We start from the raw sequence: 20,026 nt of genomic DNA on the forward strand, positions 1-20,026 counted from the left end.
TAGGGGGGATGGGGAAAGAAAGAGCAATAGAGGGGGCTCATCAGACTAAAATTTAATATGTGCACATATGAAATACCAATTTAAAACCCCTTTGTGCAAGTAATATGTACCAAAAAAAAACCCAAAAGGAAAGTAAAACAGCTTCTAGCAAGGGCTAGCTTTCCGTGTGGGAGAGCGCATGGGAAAGGTGAATGAGGATGAATAATCAATGTACTTTATGTGAATGTATGAAAATAGAGCAAAAGAAAAAAACCCTGCTGAAGTTGTTTCCAGAAGTGGGGGAAAGAGGATGAACGAGCGATGGAGAGGGTGCGTCTGACAGGGGTATATAAACAAGGACGGAAATGTCACAAGATGCTTGTGACATGCATGCTAATAAAAATGCAATCCAGAAGAGGGCAAGGCAAGGAAGAAAAGAAGTGAGCCTGGAGAAATAGAAGCCTAACACCATAAAGCAAACACAATAAATGGGCCTTCTAAATGAATGTTAGATACACTAAACTTAATACATTTCTTGTTTCTATTTTTCTTCTAGAAAAAAACGTTAAAGCCCCAGCCAAATGTTATGTGCAAGAAAAGATGCCAAGGATTAAGAATGGATGAAAGTACATGGAAAGAAGGTCTACTAATGATCAAACACAGTAAACTTAGGCAGAAACGGAAGACATAACATCTGTAATTACTAAGCTTGATGTATGAATGCATTTCAAACCCTATTACCAAAGTTTATGAATATACATTTTCCCAAGGATTGACAATGTATACAAATAGGCCATCCATTAAGGCACAAAATTATGTCTTAATAGGAGAATCTATGTTCATAGAGGCCACACCAGTAGCTGTTCTTGGAACTAAGTTGTTTCGGCTTTTAAATAAAAGAGCAAATGGCCAATAACATTGAAGACAGTTGAAAGAAGAAAAACAAGATTGGAGTGCTTTCACTAATAGATAAGGCTACAGTTACGTAACACAGGGCAGAGCAGGGTGACAGGACAGCCAGCCAGAAGCAGCCCCGCCCGTACAAGGAAACATGAATAGAGCAGATGCCAGCAGATGCACACTACAGATGAGGGGAAGGAATGGAACAGTTGATAAATGTTGCTACCACAGGGGATTACCCAGATGGAAAAAACGTAACAGGGTCTCTTAACACCCACCCAGTCCTGAAAAACAGCTCTGGGTCGGCATAAACAAGAGTACAGACAGCCCACAGAGTAATGCTACAGAAGAAAATATGCCGGGCAAATCCAGTTGACAGTGAGGTACACTTCAAAACAGGAGAGAGGAAGTGATCAATGTCCGTGGTGATGGATTTGCTAGTTACCTCAATCTTATTATTATATGGAGACATCATATGGTACCCCAAGTATGCACAATTATTATGTGCTCACTAAAAAATAAAACAAAAAATGAAGAAAATATTGCAAATGCAGTTGGTTGTTTTAGAGCAAAGAATGGGTTTCTTTTTATTTTCTTAGCATCTGTTAATTATTTAACAGGGGAATTCATTCTGGCCGTGCACACAGGCCTGCAATGCATCTTGCCCGTCACCACCCCCCCTCATCAGCCCTCCACCCCGAAAGAAGGATTTAAGCCAAGTAAAAAGTATACATCGTGCAGCATTGAAAGTGACATTTTATGAACATTAAAACCTTTCTTTGTGAAAAGGGACCAGAAAGACAAAAAAAAAAAGCTGCAGACTAAGAAAAGTTATCTTTAATACATATAACGAAGGTTAATACATAAAATGTACTAATGACCCAATCATCAATAGCTGTGCGTAGCTCTCACTCTGAACCACAGGTTCTCTGTGGCCCCTGTCGTGGCACGCTGTCTGTGCTCTTGACTAAGGATAACTGCCAAGGAAGTGAGGAAAAAAAGAGGCGCAGCACAGCTGTGGCAGTCTGCAAGGGCTACAAGAAGGCAGGCGAGGGAGGGTGGCGGGAGTAGGTGGCAGGGGGTGGGTGATGGGGGGTGACGAGGGAATGTGACAGGAAGCGGGGGTAGGCGTGTCAGGGGGTGGGCATCATGGTAGAGGGTGTCAGGAGTGGGTTTCGGAGGGGAGGGTGTCAGGGGATGGGTGAAAGGAGGGAGGGTGATGGGGTTGGTGGCAGGGGGTGGGTGGCAGGGGGGACAGTGATGGGGGGGAGGGCAGGGGTCTCTCCCGCCTGTGTCTGGCTTTGGGCTGGTTTGTGACTTGCTTCAACCAAAAGAAGTGACATTATGGTGGCATGTGGGCCACGGAAACAAGCACACGAGGCCGACCAGAGTGGTCTGTCCCACAGCAGTAGGAAGCCCTGGGTGGCTGGAAGATTCAGTCCTCAAAGAAAGCAGGAGAGGTAGGAATGGACAGTAGCCCACTCCAAGAAATCTGAGCCCTTAAGATGGTCAGAAAACAGATTCAAGTGGGAGGCCAGTGTCCTGGCCATCCAGGGACTTCTCCAGACACCCCGAGCTTCTATGAAAACACTGCTGCCCCACTCCCAACACAGACACATTCACAGAGCTCTTCAAGGTTCTACTCCACCTTTTCTTATTACCAGACTTGGCTCTAACAGACACGGAAGGAATTCTTTATCTTGGGCATCCTTCCCCAACTCATGGGAAACAAGATGCTAACAGACCAGACCATACTTCTTAGGATCAGACAGAGCTGAAGAGAGGGATGAGGGGCAGTCAGAGCTGGACACCTTTCTGTCTGCATCCCAGCACCAAGCACACAGAAGACACCCAGAGGAGAGCAGGCAGCAGGAGAAAGATAGAGACAATGGAGGAACAGGAGGCTGGCAGTCTGACAGCACGAGGAAGCCCAGAGCGGGACTGAAGCTCCCATGGGATAGGATCTGTTGGGCATCTCTAAAGCTGCTACCAGCAGGATTCATTGTTGGTCACAGATGACATCATTCCCTTGCTTTAAATGACTTCCACATCATAATAATGTGTTTCCCGAGTTCTTTGTATTTCCCCTGTAGTTGAAAACCTTTGTAGCTCGTCTAGCCCACACACCATCTTGGGGATAAACATCAGTGAGATTCTAGGCGGCACCAGCATGTCAATGTAAGTTTATAGTGGGATTTGCTTTTCCATTCACTTGGACTGGACACCTTCACTTTGGTTTCATTCAAAGCCATGTGGGACTTAAATTTAAAGAAGATTCATAAACAATGGGTGTTAAACAGATTCTCCAATTCTAGCATTTCCCAAGAAACAGATTTTTTTTTTTAATCCAGAGGATGACTGGTTAAGAAAAGCAAGACTTCTAATAAAGACATTCTTGGACACAGTGGTTCATGCCTATAATCCAGGCATTTAGGAGGCTGCGGCAGAAAATTTCAAAGTTCCAGGCCAGCCTGAAAACAGTAAAATCCTATCTCAAAAAGCAAAAGAGAGCCAGGCGTTGGTGGCTCACGCCTGTAATCCTAGCTACTTAGGAGGCTGAGATCTGAGAATAATGCTTCAAAGCCAGCCCAGGCAGGAAAGTCCTGGAGACTTTTTTTTTGGGGGGGGGGGGGGGGGTGGGGGGGAATCCGGTCATGGGGCCTGAACTCTGGGCCTGGGCGCTATCCCAGCACCACTTCCGGCTTTTTTCTTTTTGCTTATGTAGTGCTGAGGAATCAAACCCAGGGCCTCAGGCATGCAAGGCAAGCGCTCTACCACTGAGCCACCTTCCCAGCCCATCCTGGAGACTCTTATCTCCAATTAACCACCAAAAAACCGAAAGTGGTGCTGTAGCTCAAGTGGTAGAGTGCCTTGAGCTAAGAGCTAAGGGATAGCACCTAGGCCCAGAGTTCAAGCCCCATGACCAGAAAAACAAAAAAAACACAACAACAACAACAAACACCTGGGATTCAACTGTTAGGCTCTGATTTAATTTTGCTTTGCTTTTTAGTCACATTAGTATAATTATAAGAAGTCCATATAAACTCTTGTGTATATTCTCAGAATAAATAGCCACTACAACAAAACTAAAATGCAAAGACAAAGGTATTGTAGAACAAAACTACCACTGAAATTAAAGAAAGCTAAGCACATTCTACAAGCCAGGAGTAGAGGACAAACATGTAATCAGCAATCAGGAGTCTGAGATAGAGAATCACAATCACTCTGGCTGATCTTGAGCTATATAGTGAAACACTGCCTCAAAAATAACACACACACTAACAAATAAATCTATGAAAAGAGGGAAAATAAGTCAGTCATAGAGCTTGAGCTCTGGGTCTGGGCGCTGTCCCTCAGCTCTTCAGCTCAAGGCGAGCGCTCTACCACTTGAGCTACAGCACCACTTCCAGTTTTCTAGTAGTTTACTGGAGATAGGAGTCTCATAGTCTTTCCTGCCTGTGCTGGCTTTGAACCACGATCCTCAGATCTCAACCTCCTGAGTAGTTAGGATTACAGGCGTAAGCCAACAGCACCTGGTGGGAAATAACAAATTTTGAAGACAAATAATTTCTTCTCAAATTTTACAGGGTTTTGGTGCCTTCAGTCCCTACAGAGAAAAAAAATTAAAATCCATAAAAATCCACACATTTAAAAAATCTAAAAATCCCCCCAAACTTTTAAAATCCATAAAAATCCAAATATTTAGGACTTAATAGATCCTGTGAGCTTATACATTAATGATATTTTAAAATATACAAATGGAAGCTCTTCATCTACAAAATGACTTTTTTTCCCCACACATTGGATTTGACAAACGTCAACAGTCATATCTCTGGAAATGGAGACTAGGAATCTGATTCCAGCAGAAGCAGCCCATGTGCTAAATGACAGAAAGAAAGACACACAGTTTAGGAGGCACACATGGCCTCGAGTTGTATCAACAAACAAACAAGAGACCATGTGCTCATGGTATCAGTGAGATGACAAGACTCAAAAACACTGGACCAGATTTGTTTGTAGGAAGATAAAGCCGGGCAGCTCCGCACAGCCCCTCCCAGCAGCCCGATTGTCTGCAGTCTTCAGAATCTGGGCACAGACAATCTCCATGGAACACCTGACCGAAATCATCTTCTAATCTCAGATGCAGTCGGGAGCACATGCTGGCCAGGCCAATCTAGCAGGGCTGACAATTTCTCCCCAAAAGATCAAGGTGCTTTGGACTCTCCTGGCAATCACAAGATGTTTCCTGTTAAATAAGTGCTGCTGAACAGACTTCCTGCAGGAGACTGGCTGCACACTCTGGCTTCCTCTGGGCTCATCAAAGGGCCTGATTTTTCAAGTCTGAGGCTGCTCCTAATTGTCTCTAACATGCCACAGACCTGCTGTTCACCACTGATGCTCAGCTCTCCTCAGCTCAATTGCAGGAATAACTCATTTTTTAAATGACTAAAGAAGCTACTTCAGTTCCCTGAGCCCTGGCACCATGGCTGTAATACTGAGATAAAGCAATGCACCTGATTTGTTCCATTTGGGCAACTAGAATTCCATAGAAGATACATGAGTGTGGCATTCAGCACAAAAATAAAATAAATGCCGATCCCAGCGGCAGAACTGAGAAAGAGAGGCAAACAGAACGGAGGTTTGAAACCTGGGGACATACACCTCAGGATCTGTGATTCTTGCAATTTAGGTAAAGTTTTGTTTGTTTTTGCCTAGGAAGCTAGCTCAGTGGTAGATTGCTTGCCTAGATGTACAAGATGCAGGCGCCGGTGCTTCATACCCGTAATCCTAGATACACAGGAGGCTGAGATCTGAGGATTGCAGTTCAGAGTCAGCCAGGCACGAGAGAGACTCTTATCTCCAATTAACTAAAAAAACAAAGACAATAGCGCAGCTGTGGCTCGAGTGATAGAGCACTAGCCTTAAGCGCAAAAGTCAGGGTCAGTGCCTGGGCCCTGAGTGCAAGCCCCAGGACCAGTATGTGCGTGTGTGTGCACTTGTGTGTACACACATACACACACAAAGACACCGAGTTCAATCATTAGCACTATAAAAATAAAAAACCAAAACCCATCAACGATGTCACGAGACCGGGGCTGGCTCAGAGGTAGAACACGTGCTAATCATGTGGTCAGGGTTTTGGGTTTATCTCCAGCAGCCTCCTCCAAAAGTTGAATTTTTATATAATCACTGAAGGAATTATCTGTGTTTTAATGGTAAATTGTATGATCTACACCTTATGACACAACAATTTTAGGTATTTTGAGAGGTAGGCGACATTCAGAATACACATTAATTTTTTCTTTCCTTGTTACAAAAAAAAAAAAGGTCCCACAAAAAGGGTAGAGGTGTTAGAATTGTCCCAATAAATGCTTTAGAAAAGTTTCTTGAAAAGTGTTTAGACCTGCACTTATTTCATCTATCAATGTTCACTGACTGGTTTCTTCACTGGATGGTACATGTATACCATGTTCTAGGCCAGTGGTTCTGAACCTGAAATTTGCCTCCGGGGGCAAAGCTGACAATGCCCAAGCATATTTTCAATTGGCCCAACTTAGAAGAAGTATTAATGTCTTGTACAGACTTGTAGAAAAGCTGCTAAAGACCAACACACACGACAGCCCTCACACTGAAAACAATTATCTGGCTCCAAATTTGAATAGTGCTATTCAGATCAGTATTCAAATTAAATCAGAACATGAGACTGAGGCTTTATGGAATCCTCACACAAACCACATGGACAGCAGTCAACAACTTCCCACGCCAGCCTTCCCTGCACTACAGGGTTCCTTCCAGAAGTACAGCCACCAAAGGAACTGTCTTTTTGACTGGTTGGTATGTAAACAAGTGCTGAAAAAAAAAAGATGAGCCTGGCATTGGTGGCTCATGCCTGTAATCCCAGCTATTCAGGAGGTTGAGATCTGAGGACTGTGGTTCAAAGCCAACCTGAGCAGTAAAGTCTGTGAGACTCTTATTTCCAATAAACCAGCAGAAAACCTGAAGTGGTGCTGTGGCTCAAGTGGTAGAGCACTAGCCTTGAGCTGAAGAGTTCAGGGACAGCGTCCAGGCCCAGACCACAAGCCCCATAACCAACAGAATAAAAAGGAAAAAAGATGAAAGGACATCCCAATTTCAACCAGAACTAATGGGTAGCCAATGGCCAAGAGTGGGAAGCTGGGTTTTGGACAGGGCATGAAGGAGGCATTGGTCTTGGGACTTGAACTCAGGGTTTGAGTGCTGTCCCTTAGCATTTTTGCTCAAGGCTGGCACTTGATACTTGAGCCACAGCTCCACTTCCACTTCTAGTGGTTAAATGGAGATCAAAGTCTCAGACTTCCCTGCCCAGACTGGCTTTGAACCAGGATCCTTGGATCGCAGCCTCCCAAGTAGTTCGGATCATAGGTGTAAACCACAGGCTCAGACCCTGGGCCTTCTACGGCAGCATGGTAAGCTGCGCACGTGCTTCCTCTCACACTGGGGATCACAAGAGGATGCACTCCATGGCCTCCTAACAGACATGTCACAAATCTCCATGAAGATCCTGAATGTTACCAACAATCCATGGGAGGTTTGCACGTCCACCATCCATTCCAACAGTCCTGGTCCACTAGGTCAGAAAGAAGCTATTCTATAGCCAGGAAGGAAGAGCTGGTGGCCTGAGGAAGTGGGTCTCAGAAGCAACCGCCGTAACAAATACACACCAGCACCAAGTGAGTCACGAGCTTTGAAGAGGCCCAGGGATCTCAGCAGCCACGACTGCAGAGTTCCTTCTTCCTCACTTGGAAAGGAAAACATAGCCAAATGTACTTTACACACTTCACGTTCAGACAAGTCATGGGTTGCAGATGTAAGTGGAGAAGGTGAGGGAAGAGCACAAAAGAGCGGCCATTGATTGCTTACGGCCGGGCAATTCTCCCACTCCCGCATCAATGACTAGCTCTGGATACAAAGCGTTTGCCGAGTACTTGCGAAGTATTATTCTCAACACTCATGTGTTCTTACCACTGTCTAGGGAGATGGCAGCGATCCGCTGTGTAAATGAGGATACGGGGAAACAGGGCATCACCTGTTCAGGGCCATGAAGTTAACACTGAAATGAACTCAGTTTCCAGGAACCTGATTCCAAGGGCCTATGTTTTGCCACCCAGCCTTGATGCTTCCTTCTACTTAGAAGAAACAAACCTCTATATAAGAAAGAGGTCCAAAGCTGGGTGCTGATGGCTAATATCTGTAATCCTTCTTAGGATGCTAAGATCTGAGGATTGTGGTTCAAAGCCAGCCAGGGCAGTAAAGCCTGTGAGACTCTTTTCTTTTCTCCAATTAAGGAAGAAAGAAAGGAAAGAAAGGAAAGAGAAAGAAAGAGAAAGAAAGAAAGAAAGAAAGAAAGAAAGAAAGAAAGAAAGAAAGAAAGAAAGAAAGAAAGAAAGAAAGAAAGAAAGAAAGAAAGAAAGAAAGAAAGAAAGAAAGAGAGAAAGAGAGAGAGAGAGTGTGTGTAAGTGAAAGCAAGCAAGCCAGCCAGCCAGCTAGAGTGGAGCTGTGGCAAGTGGCAGAGCTAGCCTTGAGCACAAAAGCTCAGGGACAGCACCCAAGCCCAGAGTTCAAGCTCCAGGACCAGCATAACAACAACATCAACAGAAGGAAGAAAGGAAGAGAGGGAGAGAGGGAGGGAAATTCCAGAAAGAATCCAAGCTCGAAAGAAATCACGTATCCACCAGAGCTGTGGGAGGAGCTGCAGTCTGCACGCTTGACTTCCACATTTGCTGCAGAACAGCAGCGGGTGCGCAGGGGTCCCTCGGGACCCTAGGCCACTCATGAGCAGGCTCTCTGTCGAGGCTGTCAATGAATGCCTGGGGAGGAAAGCTGGCAATGTCCAAGGTGATTCCCACTTCCACCCTCAAATCTGCCACGCCACGAAGTTCCTTATTCTGAGTTACTTCTAAATTTAGACGGGGGCAGCAGGGCGGCCTGCCTGGGGCTGCTGTGTGTCTTGTGGTGTTCTCTATGGCAGCTGCAGCTGTCTAGGGAGTCGGTTAACCTCTGCCTCATTAAGGAACAATCGTGGGAGTTATTTTATCCCGTTTCCTTGCTTCTCCTTTTATCTTTCACTGTGAAACCGGAAGAATTAGTGGAAGCAACAGTGAACCAGCGGCAGGGGCCCGGGGGGGGGGGGGGGGGGGGGGGGGGGGGGCAAGGTATGACCGTTTAACTGGGGGGGAAAAACAAAGGAAGGACTAAATTGCCTAGATGGCTCCAAAAGTGCAGTTTTGATCTTATGTAAAGAGGAAGGTTAGTCCATTTAGCACACTGCCTCTAAAGCTGGCTGTTGAACAGGAATCAGCACCAGGGAGGATATAAAGGCTGTGTTTAAAACCTCATCTACAGAAGGCAAAGAGGCTTCTGTGGTTACCGAATATGCGCCACTGTTTCCACATCAGACATACATGTATACAAATGTGCTTTTTAATTAAAGATTCAAACACATGCACATATACAAGATTTGTGTGTGTATGTGTGCATGTGTGTATGTGTGCACTAGCACACATCCCAATACTGGGATTCAAACTCAGGCCTGAGCACCATCTCCTAGCTTTTTTACTCAGGCCTGGCACAGCATTTCTTGAGCCACAGCTCCATTTCTAGTTTTTTGGCAGTTACTTGGAGATAGGAGTCTCACGAACTTTGTGAACCATGATCCTCAGATCTCAGCAACCCAAGTAGTTAGGATTATACACATGAGCCACCAGTGCCCAGCACAAGGGTTACAAATAAACAAATAAATACTAAATGGAATCATTAACAGTGAGTACATTTAAGGAAACAAATTGTGGACTGAGACAGCACTTGCCTAGTTAGTGACAGTCCTGATTTCAAACCACAGTACCATTTTAGTTTGTTTGGCTTTGCGGACCCTAAGTCCTAGCACAATTATTCAGTCCTGCCACAATGATAGGAAAAGGAGCTAGAGATGAGATGTAAGTAAGTGGATATGGTTGTGTTACAGTAAAACTTTATTTACAGAACAAGCCAGTGGGTTTTGGTCTATACATTGTACTTGTTAATCCCTACTCTACATATGTAACTCATAGGAAGGGCTCTGACAAGAAAGGAAATCTAAACTCAGTTGATTATACACTGTGACTTATACTACACATATACCTGTGTTTATAAAATTGTCTACGTAATCCTTTAAATAATCTTATCTACTCCATGTCTCAGTCATACTATTAAAAAAAAAAAAACCAAAAACTAGCTGTGAGCCGAGTTTATGGGGTCAAGTGCCCTCTTGTGGTCACATGAAAGAAAAGCACCGTGGTCTCCATTCTCTTATTGGTGGTATACAATTCAATTTTTAAGAATGTAACAGGATGTGTGGGGAGATGAGGCGTTACTGAGGGTGGCTGGAGGTGTGGCTCAAGTGGCAGAGTAGTTGCCTAGCAAATGCAATGCCCTGAGTTCCTGCCTGTCTGTCTGTCTGTCTGTCTGTCTGTCTCTTTCAGATTGGGGAGTAATAATAACAAGGAGCTATCCATTTTCTCATGATTCAGTTCCTCAGACCTTTCCAAGGGAGCCACTGAACAAATAAAAGAGGGAGCACAGGGCTTCTTGGTCAGCCAGGCAGGCTTCAGAAGGTGATTTGAAAAACAATAATCACAGGAAAATTCCCAGTATCTACTACTCAAGATGTTGAAACTTAAAAAAGGGAAAACCCCAGTTTTGAACAAAGAAAGATAATTCCAAGATATAACTTACCAAATCAACACAGACCCAGAACCAGGTCATAGAACAAGTGACAATCATCTACAGTGGTTTTCCCCCCTTCATGAACTTACTCACTGATCAGTTCATTCTAGCAAACAATGTAGAAAGAGCCAGAGAAAGAAAGATAAAGAAAATAAACTGAAGGCCACACAGTGTAGTACACTCCTGTAATCCAAAGGCAAAGGCTACAGGATCACAAGTTCCAGGCCAGTCTCACACAAAGTTAAGGGGAACTTGTTTAAAAACAAACAAAAGTGCTCAGGTAATGGAACCATGGCCCAACAAGAATTACAAATCCCTAGCATAGTTAAAAATATACAACCATTAAAAAATAACGCAGTCCTGACAAACAAGCCAAGGAGAAAGAGATACAAGCAAGTATGAAGAGGGTCACATGGTCAGAACCCAAGAGAAGGAAACAACTCTGTGAGGAAGACTTCCAAAGCAGGAAGATTCCAAGCTTCTCCTATTAAAATGGGATCGCTGGGGGAAGCGGGACAGGGGGAAGAGCATCAACTCAAGACTTCAGGCTAGACCCAACACAATGCCTGAACTCCAGGCATCTCGGCTCTCACAGGATGAGAAGCTGGCCTCGGTGGTCAGGGGCACAGTCACCGGGAAGGGCCGGCTAGAGGCTCAGCACCTTCTGTGAATGCCAGCACTAGCCATGACCAAGAGCTGGAGCCTCTAACGTGCGCTCGTCTCCAAATGAGGAAGAGTGGAGCGTTACAAAGCCAAGCAGATCTGCAGCAAAGCAGCTGTTCTACTGCAGAGCATGTCCCCTGTCCCTCTGATGTCTCCACAGGAAGTGCGGGGTCTACCACCACCCCACCTCTCCCTCCCAACAGATGGCAAGTCGTGTGAGATGTGGGAGCCGCACGACGCGCACGTTCTGGGCCCTGGCTGAATGAGCAGAACCGTTCCCTGGGGCTGGCAGCCAGCTCTGTGCAGAGCCATACCTGGGTTGCTGGCGAGGAAGGCCAGGGGACTGTCGCCGAGGTCCGCAGGGCCGTCCACTCGGTGGGGCGGGCTCTCCAGCAGCTCCGCTCCTCCCTCCAGCTCAGGGTAGGTCCTCACCAGGAGACCCAAGGAAGGCTGCAAGAGGAAATCCTTGAGCGTGGAGGAGTTCAGGGTGCCGGCAGCACGATTGTTGATCTCAAGAATCTCATCCCCCGCCTTCAGGCCTGTCGGTGAAAGATGGAAAAAGTGTTCATTCACACACAGATCAGCACAACAACTTCAAAGTCCTGCCAGAAACGGCATTTCCAAGCCTCCTACGAAGGCCCCAGGCCCCAGGTGCTGCTGGGAGCAGTCTACATGGTTCAAAGGTAATGACAAGGTGATCCCACGGCCTGGGCTTCAAAAGGCTGGAGGAGGCGCCCTCACAGCAGGCTTGTTCTGACCTCCGAATGTCCCCAACAACAGCTCACTCCTTCAATCTTTGCCCTGGGAGCATCTGCTGATTTCTCCTCACAAATGCTAATTCTTGCTTTCTCCCTACAGTGTTGTGCTCTGATTGCTACAAAGTCTGTTTTATACACACTCGTGTCTATTGATCATTTCTCTGACAACATAATGCTGTTAAGATCTCCCTGGCTACAGATATACAAGGGAGGCTGTATAGCTATGCTCATTCAGAACAATTTATAAATCAAATATAATCATTTCGGCCTCCCTCTCTTTTCACCACTTAGGGTAAATAGCTTTCTCTTCATTTTGCTAGGATCCTCAAGGGGTTTGCTACTTTTGTAAAGCATGCTGGGAAAGGGACTGAATGAAGTTTGGGATCCTCTAAGGAGCAATCCCAAAGAACATGAAGTCTGGATTTACTCTATGGAAGGGGAATTAAAGGAATATTCTAGAAGGCTGAGCAAGGGAGCGTTAAGTAGATCTGGAAGAAAACTAACAATCCTTCAACTAAGACAGGAAGAAGAGTAGTTTCTTTAACTCCCCCCCCCCCCATTTATGGGACTTGAACTCAGGACCTAGGTGCTATCCCTGAGCCTCTGCACTCAAGGCTAGCACCTTACTACTTGAACCACAGCACTACTTCCGGGTTTTGAGCGGTCCATTGGAGATAAGAGCCTTCTGGGGACTTTTCTGCCCTGGAGGGCTGGCTTTGAACTATGATCCTTGGATCTCTCTCTCTCTCTCTCTCTCTCTCTCTCTCACATACACACACACACACACAGCACAAATACAACTGAAATTCATTTTTTTTTTTTTTGGGTCCGGTTGTGGGGCCTGAACTCTGGGCCTGGGCGCTGTCCCTCAGCTCTTCAGCTCAAGGCTAGCACTCTACCACTTGAGTCACAGCGCCACTTCCGGCTTTTTTCTTTTTTGCTTATGTGGTGCTGAGGAATCGAAACCAGGGCCTCATGCATGCAAGGCAAGCGCTCTACCACTGAGCCACCTTCCCAGCCCCTGAAATTCATTTTTTAAATAAATATAAAATATACCAAGGAACTTTACAAATGAGAAAGGAATGAAAGGGAAAGATAACTATTTTTCTTCACATGGAAGGCAAAGTTCTATGAGGCAAAGAAAATAGTGGCATTACAACATTTGACTTTAAAAATGCAAAAAACTTTCCATGTGGAAGGCAGGAGTTTGGATGGGTTTTTTATTTTGGGTCTTAAAGCAACATATACAACTCGATATTAAAAGGACTAAAAAAAATTTTTTTAACTTAGAAACAAAACTCAATGAGGTTTGTCAAAGAGAAGCTGCAGGGATCATGTGACCGGTATGTGGGCATTTTTTAAGGTTGAGTTCACATCCCAGAACCTGTGAGCATGACTTCCTAAGGAAGGAGGATTATTGCAGTCAGCTGTAATTAAGTTAAAAAAAACCTGGGGCTGGGAAGGTGGCTCAGTGGTGGAGTGCTCACCTTGCATGCATGAGGCCCCGGGTTTGATTCCTCAGCACCTCATAAGCAGAAAAAGTCGGAAGTGGCGCTGTGGCTCAAGTGGTAGAGCGCTAGCTTTGAGCTGAAGAACTGAGGGACAGTGCCCAGGCCCAGAGTTCAGGTCCCATGACCGACCCAACAAAGAAAAAGAAAGAAACTTGTGAAAAGGTCATTCTGGATTACCTGATGAGCTCTGTGCCCGCTGACAAGTGTCTGTGTGAGCACATTCAGAAGACACAGCCACAAAGATCGAGGCAATGCAAAGAGGGACACAGGGATGCAGTGATGCAGCCACGAACCAAGGAATGTCTGCAGCCATTAGAACCGGGGAGAGGCAAGGGCAGGTTCGCCACACCCACCCTGGGCCTTTGAAGGGACCTGGTCTGTGCATAAATCTTGATTTCTGTTCTTTGCAGAAGTGTGAGAAAATAACTGTTGTTTTCAGCTACCCAGTTTCTGTACTTGGTCATAGCAACCTAGCACAAAACACTACAGGGTGCTTTCTGACTCAGTTATTCTCAATCTGGCTGAGTAAGAGCCAGAGAGCCAAGAGCTGTGAGCAATAAATTGCTTCGGGGGGAAAAGGGGGGGTCTTTGTTCCAGCTCCAGAGGGTAATGGCTCCATGACTGTGGTCATGTCATTGAATCTCTCCCAGCCTCAGTTTCCTCATAGGCTAGATGAAAGGAAGTAGTCTACATCCAATTCCACTCAAGAGTTCCAGCAGACAGGAATCTGGTGCTCTTTGGCCAAAGGTGAGTATTTTATTAACCAAATGAAGTCATATTCTGCTCGGAAACCATCCATGCTGTCTAGTGTGACAAAACACATGGACTCCATGGAAGGCAGCCATCAGGAGGAGACTTACAAAACAAGCAACTCTAGGATGAGCCAAAACAATAGGTTCAAGTTGAATAAAGCCTAAAATAAATCACTAGGTACAAAGTGTCAATTCTCCCAGTGTGGCCAACACGAAACCCAACAAAGAGATGCCTATGGTGGAAGGAAAGAGGAGGAAGTAAAGTTAAACTCAAGGCCTGGGGTTTACCCCTGGAATCCGAGCTATTTGGAAGGCTGAGCTCTGAAGATCATGGTTCAAAGCCAGCCCAGGCAGACAAATCCCTGAGTCTCTGATCCCCAAACAACCAGCAAAAAGCTGGAATGGAGATATGGCTAAAGTAGTAGAGCACTAGCCAGAAAAAAAAAAAGAGTATTGAACTGCGTGCATGCGTGCGTGCGTGCGTGTGTGTGTGTGTGTGTGTGTGTGTGTGTGTATGTGTCTATGTGTCTGTCTGTCTGTCTGTCTGTCTGTCTGCATGTCCTAGCCAAAAGGCCTATGTAACTTATAAACAAAGCAAACAAAATAAGCCTTAAGTTCAATTGACATAAACAGCACACCGAGCTTCAGTTAGGCTGAACTACACTGGACTTTCCCTGGCTGCACATTCTAAGGTCATTTTCACAGGAGCACTGACACCTGGGTGATGTCAGGGCCACAGTATACACTCCAATAAACAGGTAGAGGAAAGGGCTGATCTGGAAAGGGAAAGATTTAGCAGTAGTAACAGGATAGCTTTCAAAGACTGCCTCAAAAGGAGAATCAAGCTAAGAGCAGGAGAAGAAAGCTGAAGGAGGGCGATACTTAATCAGCAGCTCTGACACAGAAAGAGGACTCTGGTCCACAGCGAGCCCTCAGGGAGGGGAGGCTCGTCTTCAATTAGACGCTGCATCTAACATTATATACTCAAAGGATCTTTCTTGACACTCCCTCGCACATGAAGGAGCTGAGCCTGTGGCCCCAGAAGACAGGACATACATTAGATTATTCCTGCATCTGCACAGACCCTGCTCCACTGGGTGAACTGATGGGCAACCACCATGTTTTCACGTTGCACCAGGGCTCTCGAATTCAAAGAAGTAAAACAGGATGTGACCGAAACCAGCGCCGTGGATTCCCCACCCCCAAGGCCACGTCAACCGCACACAAGGCACCCTTGTGGCTGATAAAGATGGCCTCAGGGGTTGAAGGACATACAACCCTGCCACCTCTGTTCTTGGCTGAGCCTCAGCTTACTCTCTGTGTTTGGCCTCTGGACTGCCCAGGGCCAAGAAAATACTGAAGGGGGGAGAAAGGAAAGAAAAATCCTTCCCATGACGGTGAGCAGATCAAGAATTCTGACTTTTATTTCCTACTTGTCACGTCTGCTGCCATTTCTGGGCACAGCTGGTCTGTGGGTTTTGTTTCTCCAATGTTTATAGTGCAGGGAGCTTGCAAGATGCAAACCACCCAGAGCTATGCTGGAATCAGCCCATGGAGGGAGGTCGACAAGATGGATAATGACTCCATTCAGCAGTCCTTTCCTAGAGGAGACTGGCAACCAACTATGCCTAAGCTTAGTGGCTAGGTAAAGACACATAAGATCATGCAGAAAGACCCATGTGACCACCAGACAAAAACAGCAGTGGTAACACAGACAAGCCATGGGCTGGCAGGAGATCACAGAACTAGGAGGAGGTAGGGACGACCGCTCAACCTGAGAGGCTCCGAAGGAACTAGCCCTCTGATACCTTGATCTGAGACTTCCAGAACTGAAAGAAGAGAGGAAGACACTTGTACATCTATGTTCACTACTCCACTGTTCACAACAGCCAAGCTACGAAAACAGCCCAGCTGCCCTACAATAGATAAGTGGGTCAAGAAAATGTGCTACCTATACACAATGGAATTTTACTCGTTCATTAGAAAGAATATTATTTGCAGGAAAATGGATGGAATGAACTAGAAGAAATCATGTTTTAGTGAAGTAAATCAAGCTTAGAGAAACAAACAGCACATGTTTTCTCTCATATGTGGAAGCTAGATTTAAAATACAACTATGCATGATAACATATGCAGGCCTCTGTGCATTTACACAAACTGACTAAAGGAGGGTAGATTGGGTGGAGTGGGGGGTGCAAAGGCGTAATTCTTCTGAATAACTGTCTATCAAAACCGAAACCAATGCCAGAAGATGAAAACATGTCTGGGGGGCTGGGGGAAGGGAGAGCACAGAAATGAAGGGAGGAAGGGTAAGTAAATGCAGTCATGATATTCAATGCATATTATGTACAAAGTGAACTATGTAACTTGAGGGTCAGGACAAAACGGGGGGAATGGAAGAGAACAAAAGGAGGGGTAACACTGATCAAGAGATCAAGAAGCACTGGACTCACAACTCTACTTATGGAATTGTAACCCCTTTGTACAACTATTTAATAATAATAATAATAAAACAAGTTGCTCTTAAGAGTACAGCAAAAATGGAGAATTGGGATTCGAGAGTAGCTCAAATGCACTGAGAGTCAGAAGGAAACAGGCAGGATATAACAGGAGTTCTTTAAGGTAGGGGCGGGGCCAGGCACTGGTGGCTCACGTTTGTAATCCTAGCTGCTCAGGAGGCTGAGATCTGAGGATTGTGGTTCAAAGCCAGCCTAGGCAGAAAAGTCCATGAGACTCTCATCTCCAATAAATCACTCAGAAAAAGTCAGAAGTGGCTCTCTGGCTCAAATGGTAGAACACAAAAAGGCTCAGAGACAGTGCCCAGGACCTAAGTTCAAGCTGCAGGACCAGCAAAAACAACTAGGGGGGTGGGGGGAGGAGAGGCAGCGGCAGAAAGGCTGATCTAGATTCCCCAAGTTCTCAACTTCTGCAAAGACTGTCCAAGACTAGAAGCAATCGACATCAGCCTCAAGGAGCATTGCCACTTCAACCAATGGCTTTTGACCAATGCGGACCAAGGCCCAGAAAAGTTTCTCCACATGGTATTTCTCACCCCCGTGAGTGAGTAAGAGTAAAATCCATATTCCTTGAAAACGCCATTGAGGAGAAAACGTCTAAGTACTCTTTTTATAGCCTTTCTCATCCACCAAGTAGAGAAACCCCAAGGGAAGACAGAGGAAAGGCATCCATAGACTTACCTTTCTTGGAAGCTAAGCCAGTGTCCTTCACGCTGTTCACGTACAGCCTCCGAACCCCATCCTCCTCCACCGAGGACAGCAAAAAGCCTACAGAACACAGAGACAGCATTGCAGAAATCATATGTGCTATCTGTGCCGCCAACAACAGACAGTGCGTGCTGGAATCAGACATGTTTCACGTTTAGGGGTTCTATTTTGGGATGAATGTTTTCCTTTTCTTGTTCCTATGTTTATAAAGCAAGATCACTCTAAAGAAGTTACTACTTGTAAAAATAAACATCAGTACGTACGTACATGAATGCCACCTACTAATCAATGCAAATGGAAGGAAGTGAGTTAACATCACCTTGGTTCTGGGCAAATGTCCTTCCTTAGCCTTTTCCCTCCTCATCTCCACTGCGCAGAACAGAAGGATTCGCCTGTGTCATTAGGATCTGTTATGCTTTTCTCACCAGGTCAATGTCATAGCAGGCACTGCCACTGTCACTGAATGTGGTTTGTGTTCATCCCTGTGCTACTGTGAGATACTGCTTCCTTTAGTAACAATGCACAAAAAAGGAGTTAAATGGTAACTTAGTTTACAAGTCCATTTGAAAGTGGCACTGAATGATTCCATATGCTATTAATGACCTAAGATTATGAGCTAATTTATTTTGGGTTTAGCTACTCCTTCAGAAAGGAAAGCAATCAGGCACTGGTAGCCCATACCTATAATCCTAGCTACTCAGGAGGCTGAGATCTGAGGAACAAGGTTTGAAGCCAGCCAGGGCAAGAAAGTCAATGCAACTTATCTCTAATTAAACAAAAAGCTGGAAGTGGAGCTGTGGCTCAAATGGTAAAGTGTTAGTCTTGAGCACAAAAAGCTCAGGGACAGAGTGCAGGCCCTGAGTTTAAGCCCCAAGACTGGTACAAAGAGTGGGGGGAGGAAAAGAGGGGGAGAGGGAAGGAGAGAGAAAAAAAGGGAGGGGAAGGAAAGAAGGAGAAAGAGGTAAAGCAAGGCCCAGGCATTCAAAGTGGTTTGAGGATCTCAAGTGTTCCAGGTCCTGTGTGTGCATAGCTTTCTGGAAAAGTCTTTCTTATTCAATCTGTCCAGACCAATACCTTCTTTTCCAGAAGGGAAGTTCCATGGTAGCTACTTCTAAAAGGGCCATGGGTATGAACACAATTGTAAAAAATCTGCAGTATTTTCAGCTCTGGGAGCAAAAGAGCCGCATGTTATAGATGCCTGTATAACACAACACAAAACAAAGCAAACAACAAAACAAGAATTCATTCCAAGGCTGACTGCCAGGAGCCATGGAAAGGTACCCTTAGTGTGTGTTTAGTTCGCAGGACCAGAAATGTGTAACCTCCCAAAGGCATAGCTGCAGTTCGCTGCCACTGCCACCCCCGCGCCACAGCCCCTCCCAAACGCCACCCACAAAGCACCAGCAACTGCCCTGAGGACTTTCCACAGGCTCCATCTTATTCTTCTTGAAAAATTCCATTCTCACAGAAACTTAAGAACTTTCAGATTCAGTTTCAAGACACCTACAGACATATCTTTCTATGTGAACCATTTGAGTCAATCAGCCTCAACTTAGCTCTATTTCTTTGCATTTCAAAGTGAATGGGTATGTCATGATTAAAAAAAAAAGGTGGATAGGATTCATTTTATTCATTTTATAATATTCTGATGGGTACTCTTTTAAAAATTAGCATCCAAAAGGGGTAGGCCAAGAAACCAGCTTGTTTAACTAGAAAAGGATAGAGATCAGGTTGACAATAGCCTATGGCAAGGAAGCTAAAGTCAAGGGGCATGGCTCAGGTGCGCATGCACTCTGTTCCTTCTTCTCTTGGTAGTAATGAAATGATGAAGTTCATGTCCAGGAGGGAGGGAGGGCCTCCAGTCAGTCTGACGACTGAGTGACTATGAAATCTGTACCTCGGGACAGATATGAGCCTGGAAAATTTCTGTGACTGGAAAGACGGCAGAAGAAAGGATAACAGTGGTAATTCCTCTCTAAGGATCACTTAAGAAAGCCAGAGCCTCCAAATGTAACCAGCAGCCAGGGGTCAGGCCAACAAGAACTCCATTCTATGTTTCAGAGAGACAACTCACCTACATTTCACTGTGTGGAAGGCACACTGCCGTGGGGTCTAAATAACCATTCCTACTTTATAAGACATCAAAAGAAAATTGTATTTCCCACAGCTGGTTTATTTTGAGGTAAAGAACTAATCAGCTAATCATCGAAGTCACATTCAGACTCTTTTAAATAGGATAGCAATGCTCTAATTCCAACAAACTAGCTCTAACCTAGACTGCGAAACAGGAGGCAGAAGAAGATAACTCCACATACACCTAATGACTCCACGAAGGAAGCTGTCAGCTGTGAAAACAGGAAGTAGAAACTACAAGAATGACCCAGAGAAGGAAGGAAGAGATTGATACTATATGTGCGTGGGGGAGGGGGGGAATAAGAAAACAAACTGATGATGAGCAGAAAAATCCCTCCCCCTGAAACGGGTGGACAAAGAAAACT

At 45.3% G+C, this 20,026-nt stretch overlaps 1 protein-coding gene across 1 annotated transcript in view; it reads right to left on the reverse strand.

Moving 5' to 3' along the window:
- Tiam1 (TIAM Rac1 associated GEF 1) overlaps positions 1-20,026 on the reverse strand; it is a 347,016-nt gene that overhangs the window by 39,675 nt on the left and 287,315 nt on the right. The window contains exons 15-16 of the mRNA XM_042687299.1: positions 17,502-17,588; positions 11,598-11,822 (exon numbers count right to left, since the gene is read on the reverse strand). Of these exons, the coding sequence (XP_042543233.1) occupies positions 11,598-11,822; positions 17,502-17,588 (312 nt within the window). The remainder of the gene's footprint in view (positions 1-11,597; positions 11,823-17,501; positions 17,589-20,026) is intronic.

This window comes from Dipodomys spectabilis, unplaced genomic scaffold (genome assembly GCF_019054845.1).
Source record: "Dipodomys spectabilis isolate Male_0828 unplaced genomic scaffold, ASM1905484v1 ptg000107l, whole genome shotgun sequence".
Lineage (NCBI taxonomy): Eukaryota > Metazoa > Chordata > Mammalia > Rodentia > Heteromyidae > Dipodomys > Dipodomys spectabilis.